Genomic DNA, 13,917 nt, shown 5'->3' with positions numbered 1-13,917 from the left:
AGAAATCCTAGTGTGCAGAAGATTTCTAATCCATCCTTTCAGTCCCAACACATCAATGGGTAGATCCTAAAAGTAGACATTTAGCATAGTTTTACATACATATTATATGTTTAAAATATGCAGTGAAAATAACTCCCAGCTTATTCCTGGCCAGTAAATACATGCCAGATAAAATGGCCTTTTCACTGCTTCCAAAGGTCACTGAGGACCAGTTAGTTAGCAAGAGTATAAAGAAGTTGTCCCAAAGCTGAGAAATACCCATGGAAAATATTTTTATTTGCCCTTACCTTTTGCTGAATGCACAAAGAAGCTGCTCTTAAATGAACTTTGAAATTTCACAGAATATGAAAGAGAAGGGGGAACTATTTGATATGTCAGGGCTTGATATATCAGAACCAGCTTCTTGAAATATGCTTGGGGGCAATAATAAGCCAACACACTGAACATAGGTGCAATAAGTTTGTAGCGGTTGGGCAGAAAGCTACCCTGTTACTACGCTGTAAGTTGCAAAATATTTTTCATAAACTACTTTGCAATGTTTCATTATGGTGTTACAAATACAACTATTGTGTCACATCTTCATCTAAAGGAACAAAACAGGCCTTCTTCAAATAATACATCTTTTAAAAATCATACTAACTTGGCAGCTGACATCCATTCCAGCTTCTAGTAGCACCTGTACAACAGCTTTGTGGCCATTACGTGCAGCAAGGTGCAAAGGAGTATGTTTTCTTGTGTTACAGCTCATCAAGTTTGGATATGCACTGATTATCATCTTCACTACTCGCAGGCGCCCATACAAGGCTGCCAAATCCAATGGAGTCTCTAATTTGTTGTTTCTTATTGTAGGATCTGTAAGTTCTTCAAGCAAAACAGCTACAACTTCTGAGTGTCCATACTGGGCTGCACAGTGCAAAGCTGTTTCATTTTCATTGTTCTGTTAAAAAGAGAAAAATAAAATGCCTTGTCAACAACTTTACTGCACTTGGCATAGTCTTTTGTGGTATTCTATTTGAGCACACTGAAACAGAGTCAATAGATATTATATCAGTAATCACAGTTTTGCTGATAATATTTAAGTCAGATAGCTTTGGGAGCTCAGCTTCCCTTCTACTATAACTGATGCAGCCTCCCCCTTATAACAGGAGGAGAAATGTAAACCTTGGTCATATGCGAAGCCACATAGGACTTAATGGAGCTAACTGCAACATAAATGTTTTCTTGTTCAGCTCATTTTATTTAAATAGGTCCCAAGGCTGTCAATATATAAAAATGTACAGAAACACAAAAAATTAACACAGTTGTGATTCCTAAAGTACAAATATGAATATAAGTATGATTTTATGCAACTATGAAACCATCAAAACAAGCTTAATTAGTTTTAGCCATTAATCCCAATGGTCCATTAAGTTTTACATAGAAAGGTAATTATTTGTGTATGTCACTTAAATACATATTGACTAATGGAAAGCTTGGTTACACAATTTTTAATGGCATGTCTCCAAAATTACAAGAGCCCTGGCTTGGAGCTTGCGATTCCACTGCATGAGCAGAAGCCTTCTGCTCACACAGGAGTATCAGTGATCCCCCCCATAACCTGAAAAGGCACACTGGAGAATCACCCAACTCTCTGATGAAAGTTTTTGAGGGCCACAGCGAGTTGCAAATGGGGAGGAAACTGGCGACACTCCTCCCACACAAGCAAGTGCCTTCTCTTGAATGGTGGGATCTTTAGATCCAAGCCAATATGTTTGACAATTCCATTCCATATGTAAATGGCACTGTTCTAAATTGTAACAAACAAAAATCACAAGAACACATGTTTCATGCAAATATTTCACAATTAGATAAGAAACTACAGCCATGGTTTATAAATAAAACATTTTAAAATTAGGCACAATTGGTTTTAAAGGTTTGCTAAAAATAACAATGCATACTTAGTCATTATAATTCCAATTTAGATTTTAATAATTTATATCATATAGCAATAAAATACCTACTTAGGCTACAATCCTATATCCACTTACCTGGGACTAAACCCCATTGAACTCAGTGGGACTTACGTTTGAGCAGACATGTGTAGGATTGCACTGTTAAGTTAGTTTTTCTAAATAAGAATATATTTGAATGAATAGAGATGCAGAAACACTAATTATTTCAAATCCCTACAAACTGTAGAACAGACAGAAAAAATCCTGCCCATACCCTCCAAAAAGACTAAAAAGCCTTATACTATCAACTTGGCCACAAATATTCATATATTTTGAAATGAGAAAAAGGTCCATATTAGGAGAAATGTAGTATACTGCATTTCCGTATACCTGTTTGTTCATTCACAGATGTAAAAACTATTTTTTGTTAGAGATTTTGAAAGTGGAACATCAGATATTGCAACAGAAATTGGGAAATCTAACACAGACCTGATACATTTGAGCAGGCATGCTGTACTCAGTGCTACTGTGCCTTGCGTTACCAAATTAAACTATGAACAATCCCTTAGGAAGTTGGGGGGAAAAGTTTCAAATACTTAAAGCTATGATCAAAATAGTATCAATACTCGTGTACACATCTGAAGTATCACTACAAATAATTATTTTATCTAAAACAAAACTACTATTAGAAGAAACACAAGAACTAGCCAAGTTCAGCAGCTGAATATCCCCTCCCCCCCGCAAATCCCAAGTGCTGCATTACTTTGTTAAACAAAAATGTTTGTTTAAGGCTGTTAATCTAATAACGTTTGCTCTAAATATCACATTGTTGGTGCTGATCCTATTTGGGAATATTGTGAATTTGGCTAACACCTCAAGGGAAATGGAGGCAGAAGCATCCTTCCTTATAGAACACAGTAACAGGAAATTATCATTAAAAAACAGATTTGGATAGGTGGGTGGATGGGTAGACTGGTGGAGAATGTGAAAATGTTTGTGCTAATCAATGTTGTCAGCAAAAATAGATTTTTAAGGGGATCATCATGGGCATGAATTGGCAGAGACAGGTATATGAGACTGAAAATGCCCTTTATATGTTATTTCCCACGCACGCACGCACACACGTTACTATGTCCCCACAGGCAGTAGTCTAAGCAAGGTGTGAGCAAACTGAACAGTGGGGGCAACAGGTAATGCAGAGTCATAAGGTACCTACAAGAGTGATCAGTCACTATTTCCAGCAGAATGCAGAGTATGGTTAAATCCAGTGCCATATTCTATAGATGGGCCAAACTTTTAATCCTATAGAACAATTCTCTGAACAAAAATTTCAAGCTCTCTACCCCCACACCCATCTAACCACTGTTTCCATAGAAGAAGCAATGGAGATTCATAGCAAATAATATGCTAGTATATTACATGCTACTAAATTTTATTTTTCAGTTCTGTCATTTCAACTTGGTTACTATTACTTGTCTAAACAGAATGGACATTACTGCTAACAGAGTTACCAGGAATGAACTTGACCCTGCATTTCTAAAGCGACTTGTATTTTAAATGTCATTTTTGACACAAAAGTAGGTTACTGCTTAAGTCACTTCCAAGCAAAGAAGTAATCTACCTGTCCAAAACATAATGGAGCATAGTTTCAGCCAACAGCATAATGAGTACACCATAAGCCATGCATGCATAACTGTATGCTTCCAACAGGCAGTGAGGTACATAACTGCCTCATATAGAGATACAGGGGCTTGTTTAATACATGTGTGTAATTTGGAGGGACAAAAGATGTACCTGAAAAAGCAAACATTGAGATCAGGTAATATATCTTACCCAGTTCAATGTACATGAAAAACTAGTGCAGAAGAAATGGAATAGCATGTTGCAATAAAATTCGGAAGGACATTACCTGGGACTCAAGATGCCGATTGAAACTGACTAAAACTGAGGGTGTCTAGTCAATTTCAATCTTGTGTCAGTGTCATTGGTAAAACACCTCTGTTGCAGTTCTACTGCAACTGCTGAGTAGACCCTAAGAAACAGGAAAAAAGAAGAGGAGGAGGGAGGGAGGGAGGGAGGGAGGGAAAGCAGAGACCAAAAGAGAGAGAGAGAAAGAGAAATAAGGAAGGTAGGAAATAACAGATACACAGAGTAAGACACATAAGGGGGTAAGAAAGGATGGAGAACAGGAAAATAATTCTTGAAACCTCCTCTACTTTCCTTTATCAATTAATTTAAAATAATATTTCTAGGCCTGTATTATCATATCAGACAGGTTTACTGTGATGTGTGCCTATTTCACTTCCATCTCTGCATACTATAGGTATGAGCAAACAGTGGGATTACACATGCTTTAATGCAAGAAGCTACATTTTTGTAAAGACATCTTGACTAACAAGTGACATGTCCACAAATACACTGTAATCTGTTAAATACAAGGGCCCCAAAGCAAACAATTTGAGACCCAAACTGATTTCAGTGGTAGAATTAAGTATATCCTTAACTCACTCTCACTGAAATCAATGGGATTTCTATGTTGTTTATTGGGGGTAATGTACAAGAAGAAAATAGACTTGATTATTACAAGGATCTTAATAAAACATATTTAATAAATAAGAATCTAAATAAAATAAAATAAAATAAAATAAAGTGCCATTGGAGTCTTCTATTTTACTTACAAAAACTATACTGCTCTTAATTTGATGGTTTGCGCTTGACACAGTTTAGTACTATGTTCAGGATGGGATGGATCACACTTCATGCTAAACCATGATTTGGTGCTATGTGCATGAGCAGAAAGGAGCACAAGCAAAGCCTTAGGCTCACATGTTCTGCCTCCCTTCTCCTCCCCTCCTCCTATTCAGCCAGGAGGAGGAATAAACTAGAATTCATTTTCACTTTAGCAGATTCCTGGCTTGCTTGTTAGGTGCAAATCAGGAATCATGGTTTAAAAGAAATTCTAGTCAATTGCTAAGGAAGCCAACTACAAACTCTGGCTTGTTTAACAAACTAGATATTACTTTAAACCATGATTCCCAGTTTGCATATAACAAGAAGACAGAAATCTGCTAGAGCGAAAGTGAATTCTGGTTTATTCCTCCTCCAAGCTGTGTGGGAGAGGAGCCCAGCACTTCACACAGGCTCCTTTCTGGTTATGCACATAGCACTAAACCATGGTTTAGCATTATGTGTGAATGTAGCCAATGTCATATTGGATAGTTCTTTAAAGCAAGATGTCTTCTACCACATTCAAATAATATTTTACCTCTTTATCAATATAGTGGTCTGTATGAAATAAAAGAGAGCAGGCAGTCCAGTTTAAAGTCTATAGCTATATTTAATAACTATAATAATCCTAATATCTGACAATGATTTTTAAAAAAATAGCTATTGCCACTTCTATCACTGAATAGACTTATTTAAGATGTCATTGCATAGAGAGAATTACTTAAATTCTTATTTAAATGAAAAAGAAAAAGCTGAAACAAAATACACCGTAATGACAGAAAAAACACACATATAATGATTACACACTACATGCTAGACAAGAGGTTCATCCTATAAGGATTCTCCGTAAATAATCCAGATATTTACTTCCTATTAAGTGAATGTTATATTAACTCATTCATCTTTAACTCCAATATAAATTACTATAATGTTCCCTTGCTCTCACAAATATTGTTTCTGTGGGAATATTGTTTCTGGTATTTCTAAGAGTTCTGTCTTTGTATTACCTGCAGTCTTTCAAGTTCATCTCCATATTCTTTCTTGTTTACCTCTTCCCTTGCCTATTCCTATCATAATACCAACAGTCTGCCCAAGGTACCATCCTAGTTACTGCCCCAATAGTTCCTTCGGAATATATTTCAATATTCCCTGTTACTATCATACCCCCTGCCATAACGAAACTAACACTATCCCCTCAGCTTATGGAGATCCCTTTCCTGATTTACAGTTCGTAGTTCCAGTATCTATCATTTAGCAACCCCAGATTTTAAAAAAAAACCACCCTCAGTGGTGAGCCATAATTCCAGGAAAGAAGCTTATTTCATACATTTGGCTTCTACTGTCATTTATAACCATAAACATAAAGATGGCAACTGCATCCCCCTCCTGCCATTTCTGTGAAGAAGACCTGTTTTCTTCATTCTGGAATTCCACACCTGAAGATTTGAGATCAAAACAATTCCAAAAATGCTGTAGCTTTTTCATTGGGATCAGTATGAATTAGACTACTAAGGACCACTAGAGGGCACAAGAATGATAGGAAGACAAATTAAAATCATTTACGTTTCAAGATAGGGGCAGTTACAGGAGCAACTCACACATTATTTCTCCCTATGTTTCATCCAAGGAGAGGAAATTATATACTAGGTTTTCCTGGCTCAAAAAGGAATGAGCTTGTTATTCCACTTTTTAAAACCATTTTAAGAAGTGGCAGTAGGAGAAGATCTCTAAAGGAAGTATTGAAGATATCTGCTAAGGATACTTGTAGTAAAAACCAAACAGCAGTTTTGGCTAAGTATAAATTAATTCCAATATTTTTCTGTGGTTTTTTTTTTTTAGCTAACAAAATCTAAGGTGCATAAAGTTGGTTTCAAAAGGGAGGGACAGTTCTTACTTTTGATTGTTTGGGAGCCTGTTTTCCAAATCATGTTTGTACTTACCTTATGAATATTCCTCTAAAATCAGGAAAAATAAGAGAGAACCATGTGCCGGAAATCCTAAGAAACAATGAATAGGATCAAGATTTAGACATGCTTACAGCAGACCCACGGAAATCAATAAGGAAACATTAGAATGACTAACTTAATCCTATTGATTTAAATGGGTCTATTCTAAGCATAGATCTAAGTCTGGATCTAACCCACTGCCATACTGAGATACAAAACTCTTAGCAAAACCAAAGGACTATACAGCATCTGTAGCAGAAGCAACGTAAAGAATTCAGTTTTAAAAGAATTCAAAGATTAGATTTTTGTCCCAATACTACAATTAGAGCTGGCAAGGAATAAAGCTAAATACAGTACAATTCTTAATAAAGGTAAGAACTGTTTTAGGTGCTGATGTCTGCCAATTTTAAGTGGTTTCAAATCATCTATCCATGCAGCTCCACAAACAACCATCCTTGCTCCTTACCATGGATATTTTTAAACATGAAGGAGCTTATATCTTACAGATATAAGAACAAAAGGATACTTACTTGTATTTTCTGAAGACATAAACAAAGATATTTAATAACTTCACCTGTTCATTCACTCTGGAATGTGATGGCCCATGATGGATAAGAATCTTCACAATCTCTACATCTCCTTTCCAAGCAGCCAAGTGTATAGGAAAATACCCTTTATTATCTGCCACATTAGTGGAAGCTTCATACTGAAGTAATTTGATAACTACATCCCTGAAAATATAAAGAAACTGAATTTAGGACTGACAGAATTATTCATTTATAAAATAGGTGCATCACAGCCAGCGCTTTTTTCTGGTGGAACGCACCGGAACTGAGTTCCAGCACCTTTTCTTCTATTTATATCTCTCTGTATATATATTTACATCTACATCTATCTACACGTGTATCACGTGTAAGTGTGTGTGTGTGTGTGTGTGTGTGCGCGTTTGTCCACTATCTGAATGCTCTTCATGACATTAATCACCATCTACTCCCAAGGAAGCATAATTCAAGAGTGCTGTACCTTCTTCTCCAGAAAAAGCACTGATCACAGACCATATTGTCAAGATATTCTAGAATCAAACAACCATAACATTCAGTCATTATTCAAATGACACTGTTATCAATATTAAGAAGCTTGCATAGTCTAATAAGGTACAAAGAAATGTACAATGTCTCACTGTGTCCTTTAAATTAATCACAGAATAAGAGATTAAAAATTACATAACCATAGTAGATTTGTTCTCCTGGGGTACTCCTGAGAGATATTAACCTGAAAGCTGACAGTTAATGGCTAGATTCCTAATGATGTAAAAAAAAAAAAAGCCAGGTTCACATCAATATTCTAAAAGAGAGAGAAATCACAGGTATTACAGAAAAATGTATACCAGAGGCTTGCAGCTAAAAATCTGGATGGGTAACAACTCAGTATCTGGAGTCCCTGACTTGTCTTGGCTCTCTGCTCAGCAATCTGAAAGTTACAAAGTTTTGAAAATGCAACAGAAAGAAGCCAATTCTGTTCCAAGGCCCTGTGAGGTTTTCTCCAGCAGTCAGGAGCTGGTGGGACTAGAATTTGAGTGTGGTTGTCCCATATATTGAGCCACCAAACTGCAGGTTGCAGCATCAACCTAGGCAGTGAAGCATCCTCAGGCCCTGGACTCACTGTGGTCAGCCAGGCTGGCCATGGGATCCTCCTGGACTGGAAGGAGTATAAGAGGGCTTCATGTTCTAGCTGAGCCTTGCATGAGCAACATGGTCTTTCTGAGCTTTGGTGTGTTCCTGTCTCCTTTGGTTGTTCTTTAGTACTGACTTCTGACTTGTTCTTCAGTCCTGCATCCAGGTTTGTCCTTTGATCTTGACCTGTTCTCCATTCCTGAGATCTGGTTTTGTCCCTTGACTCCGATTTCATAGAACAACTCCTGGCTCATCCCGGACTGCTACCTATGCCTCAAGCCCTAACACCAAGTCCTCTTCCTCTTTAGCAATCGTTTTCTACTTCACCTCTTTTCCTCCACAACCCTTTCAAACAACTTCCTTCTCTTTTTCTGCCTCCCTCTCTTTCATCCCTACATATTCACCATTGTCTCCTTATTGGCTTCCTCTCAAATTCCCCTCCAACTGCAGGAATTTTATTAGGATTGCTGAAAATTTTCACTAGGAAATTCCATTTTTAAAATAATTGATATATGAGCCAAGACTAGCAAACATGCTGTATGATAACAAAATCCATTTTATCTTACCAGGCTAATCGTCTTGAATAGCTACATGCAGATTTGTTTCTGGAAATAACTGGTGAACATTGATTCTGCTCCACAGTGCACAAAAGAACACCACTGGAGTATTAGCAAATATAATTATTAATACTAAGGAAAATAGGGGTGTATTAATTTAATTACTTAAACTGCTTTGTAGATTGACCTATTCTCATGATCAACACCTGAAAATAAAGAACTAGGTGAAGTACTAAAACAGGCAAATAGAGGCATGTAAAAAGGGGCATATTTGTCATATTTGTAGGGTATGGGGTACAAAACCCCTCCCAAAGTTCAAGGGCACGTATGTTGTGGGGGTGGGGAATGTCTTACAAGTAGAGATGATCTCAGCATTTTTTCTTCCTTTTAAAAAGCATTTTAAATGTTAAGCTGTCAACAAGTAGCAGCTTGGCAGCATTCGGCATCCCAGCTGCTGAGCACTTTGAAAATGAGGGCTAGAACATCCCTGAGAACAACGCTACATGATCACTTTGGTCACTTGGAGCATCCATTTTGAACTTTTTTTATCCTGTTAGTGCTCTGTAGCTATTATGGAGCACCAAAAGGGACATTAGAATGTGAACAAGCTAATGTTTACCCTTTTGGCGCTCCATAGCTGCTCCGGACACCTGTTTTATATTTTTCTGGCACCACAGGGGGTGAGTGTCCAGAGGCTGAAAATGGCCCCCAGACCTCCCAAAGTTGCCCACCCCTGAATTAAATGTATTACAGAATTTGGATAAGTTTCATGATACATAATTGAATATATGGAGCTTAATATTTCACAAGAATGAGGAGACTATGTTGCTTCCAGTTGTGGGAACATGTGGACCCACAAACCAAAAAAACACTTATGATTGTCACCTGGTTTAGGATTTTTCAGCTGAATTATTTGTCCTCAGTGGACTCAGTTGCTAACTGTCATGTTCTCGGGCTTTGATCACCCCTCTGGCTCAGAGGAGGAGGTGGCTTGACCCAGTGAACACTTCCCTCAAGACATTTGTTATCCTGCAAGATTAGAGCAGGGGTGGGGAAACTCTTTCAATCTGAGGGTCTAATTCAGTTTTGGAGAAGCACTCAGGGGCCACAGTCCAGTGGTGGGTGGGAACAAGGGCAAAAGGGATGGGCCCCAAATGCCCAAAATTTTACTTAAAGCTCTTACTGCCAGTGACTAAGGTCAAGGAGAGGCATTTGAACCATTTAGAATGGGAAAAAACTGTACAAAAGCTGGAAACCCACCAAATGATTGGCGGTCAGGGGAAAGGGGGTGTGACATTCTGGGGCATACCCAAAAGGCTCAATTGGGACCCCAGGAGCATCAGATTTGGCCCAAAGGACTAAGGTTCCCCATTACTGGTGTAGAGGTAAGTATGCTTAGAGATACTAGTGCTTAATATTTTTAAAAAAGTGGCAGAGCAGCTTTTCAACTGAACCCTGTGGCAAAACTGACAGGAGCTGGGGAACTTCCAGTTCAGGTTGAATGAAGGTGAAAATGTTTCTGATTGTCCAAATGGGGAAAACAGGCCATGAGCATAAAGTAAAATGTGACAGCCAGTCAACAAAAATCAAAGGGGAAAATGCACACCCCAGAGACATATGGGGAGGGACACAGTGTATAGGTGTTTCTATGCTAATGCTAGAAGCCTTCAAGCTAAGATGGCAGAGTTGGAGTGCTTGGTTTTAAGGAAGAACATACTGTAGATATAGGGGGCATAACGGAAACCTGGTGGAATGAGAGAACCACTGTGATATGGTCATGCCTGCATACATACTCTATAGGAAGGGCAGGTAGGGTGTACTGGAGAGGGAATAGTGTCATATAAACACAGTCTAGAAACCTTAACGGGAAAGACTCATCTACAGAATCACTGTAGGTGACAATACCAATTACTAAAGTAATTTAGTCCTAGGGAATGCTATTGTCCTTCTGACCAAACTGTTCAGAGTGATCTTCAGATGGAGAATGAAATCAGGGAGTCATCCAAAGGAAAAAGCATTGTAGTAATAGGTGGCTTCAGTTATCTCACTCTGACTGGGTTCGGACGATTGCATAGGGAGAAGAAGCCATCGTGGCTTCTCCCCCCGCCACCATGCATGCTGCACATGTGACTGCTATTTGCATAATTCCCCGCAATGCAGCATGGGTTGGCATGTTGTCCAAACCTGGCATATGGTGGGGGTGGCTTTGTACCCACCCTATAACCCACGACTTACTAGGACTTTGGCGCGAATGAAGCTGAATGGTGAGAGATTCATGACAGATATAAGGAAGTACTTCTTCACAAAGTGCATAATTAATCTCCAGAATTCACTACCATAAGATATAGTAACGGCCACCAACCTAGGCAGCTTTAAAAGGGATTTGACAAATTCATGGAGGATAAGGCTATGAATGGATACAGTCATGAAGGCTAGACATGAACCCAGACATTGACTTGAGTATGAGTTCAGTGTGGGTTGTCGCTGAACCCTCGGTTGTTGTGCTCTGTGAACCCAGCTGCACTAACAAAGCATGGTTTGTTAACCACAAAGAACCCACACTTCACAATCCAAGAACAAACCATAGGTTCTCGTTGTAGGTTGCTTGTGGATAACAAACCATGGCTTGTTAGCACAGGTGGGTTCACACAACAAAACAACCAATGGTTCAACAACAAGCCACAGTTCAACCTTGGATGTGGGTTGTCGTGTTGTGTGAACCCAGCCACCACCTCCACTATTAGAGGCAGTATGGCTCTGTATACCAGTTGCTGGGGAACATGAGCGGGAGGGTGATATTGCATTTGTGTCCTCCTTTAGTCTTCCCATAGGCATCTAGTTGATAACCGTGTGAGCAGAATGCTGGATTAGATAGGCCTTTGGTCTGATCCTGTAAGTCTCTTCTTATGTTATGTTCTTAAGAGCTTTGGTTTGGGGGCGATATTTCAATTTCGACTAATAATAATAATGAGATTAAATGTATGGGCACGATGCAAGAAAAAAATGGTATTTTGCGTCAACAGATCATTTAAAAGTAAGGTGAAGCCTGACTTTCCACAATAGATGTAGTATTCCAAGTAAGCTACTTTATCCACCCTAACACCCTTTGGATTTCTGTTGCAGAGCAAAAAGAATTGGAAGGGTCTCCTTTCTCGGGTATATTTATTATATTTAAATGATTGAAAAGGCAATGGTTTAAATCTACAGAACATCAAAGAAGCACATCGCAATAGCAATTTAAGAGATCATCGGAGAAGCAAAAGAGCACTTTGGGACGAGTTACTAAAGTTAACCTTTAAGCCTTTCGCTGCAGGGAAGCGAGATTTATTTCTTGCTTCTGAGTTAACATGCACAGAAAGGGAGGATATGTTAAAGATTAAAGTAGGCTACCTATGATGAATGAGTGTCCCTCCTACTGCAGTAATGTGAGGGGTCGCTGCTGCGCTCCTGGGGATTTTCTCAACAGGAAAAACTACTTCCATCGGGGAAAGAAGAGTGAATGGGGCATCCCACCCCCTTGACCACATCACTGCCAGGTCAGAGAGGCATGCCCAGGATTTAATGCGGGGGGTATGGCACACTGAGGTAAAGCTGCCAGGGAGCCGCCTTCAGTAAAAATGTTGGAGTAAAAGGAGTTTCAGAAAATGTGACTTTTCAAGAGGGAAGCGGCTGGCTGGTAGCAGATTGGTGACAATGTCATCTGTCGTGATGGAATATTCAGATTGCTCTAACTTCACACTAAATTGTTGATGAAGACAGCTCCCTGGAAAATTTCTACTGGATAACACTTGATAGATGAAGTGGTGGTGAACTAAGACTTCTTTGCTACCATCATCACCACAGAGTAGGCCCTAAAATGGGCTCTAATCTGTGTTTCCATTTTTTGCTATTAACCATCTTGAATTTTCCTGCAAAATAATGGCAGGACATAAACTGTTAAATAAATAAATATTTAGCCCATCAGAACAAATTGTTTTGTATATAAGAAAATAGTGATGGCTTCTGCAACAGTACAGGTGGCATAAACATTTCAAGTAGAACACTTTACTAAAATCTTGGCACACACATAAAAATATGCCTATGTCCTAACTTTATGCAGGCTAATGCCAGCATAAACATACAGCACAAAGTAATACCAAAATAATTTCAATACTCATTCGGCACTTACTTGTGACCATTCAAAGCTGCATGGTGTAAAGCAGTGTATCCTGAACTATCTGTGCAATTTATATTTGGTCCACGCCAGATGCTGAAAATAAAGCACAAACTCCATTATGGTTATAGTTTGAACCCCCAAGCCTTTTTTTGAAAACTGTTCAAATATTAATATGAAAAAATGAACTGGCAAATCAAAGACACAATGCAGAAAAGCCCAATGAAATGTTATCATATTTTTTTTTCTCATCTAAAGACCAAGGATATGCAAGTTTAGATAGAACAAAGTCCTACAATTCCCAGCATTCCCTAGCCAGCCATGCTGGCTAGGGAATGCTTGTAGGACTTTTTCTCACTGAAGATGCATAGTATTGCACCATAAACCTAATATAGGGGGAGTTTAAAGGCAAGTGACTAGTAATTTAACTGTAACAATTGGCCAAAAAACAAAGACCAATTCAAACAGGAAAATTTGAGATATGAAGACAATGCCACTTCAGTTTTCATGTTGGGAGTCAGTTTTTAAAACATTTCCATGTCAAAAACTTACTATCTCAGAGAGATGGCCAATTTCCAAGCTTATCCTCTGAAATATAAATTTGTATCACAGATGATAAACTTGAGAACATTTTCAATTAATCATAATTATCATAATAGGGCATAAGAGTGGAACTGTTCTCTCAGGTATGCTGGGCTCAGATTGTTTATAGGTCATAAGCAGTACCTTAAACTGAGTCCAGAAGAAAAAGGAGATCCAGTGCAGATACTGGAACACTGATTCTGCCAGTCGTGCACTCCCACCTACTAAGAGTTCCAATCATCATTGAGGACTTCTTCATATAGAGAGTATCTACACTAGTCCAGCTTAATTGCTACAAAGTTATGAATTATGGTTGTTAGGCTGAAATCTAATAAAAAGGCTTTATCC

The 13,917-nt window shown here is 38.5% G+C and overlaps 1 protein-coding gene across 1 annotated transcript in view; it reads right to left on the bottom strand.

The window, feature by feature from the left end:
• Positions 1 to 13,917, bottom strand: part of ANKS1B (ankyrin repeat and sterile alpha motif domain containing 1B) — a 578,800-nt gene that overhangs the window by 533,809 nt on the left and 31,074 nt on the right. Inside the window, exons 2-4 of the mRNA XM_084810203.1 lie at positions 13,003 to 13,083; positions 7,179 to 7,335; positions 641 to 937 (exon numbers count right to left, since the gene is read on the bottom strand). Of these exons, the coding sequence (XP_084666329.1) occupies positions 641 to 937; positions 7,179 to 7,335; positions 13,003 to 13,083 (535 nt within the window). The remainder of the gene's footprint in view (positions 1 to 640; positions 938 to 7,178; positions 7,336 to 13,002; positions 13,084 to 13,917) is intronic.

This window comes from Heloderma suspectum, chromosome 7, assembly GCF_057233095.1.
Source record: "Heloderma suspectum isolate Gila_16-S chromosome 7, 16-S_ref, whole genome shotgun sequence".
In the NCBI taxonomy this organism is placed as follows: domain Eukaryota; kingdom Metazoa; phylum Chordata; class Lepidosauria; order Squamata; family Helodermatidae; genus Heloderma; species Heloderma suspectum.
Note: the sequence above shows the minus strand (reverse complement) of the source record. Positions and strands in the feature narration are given on the sequence as shown.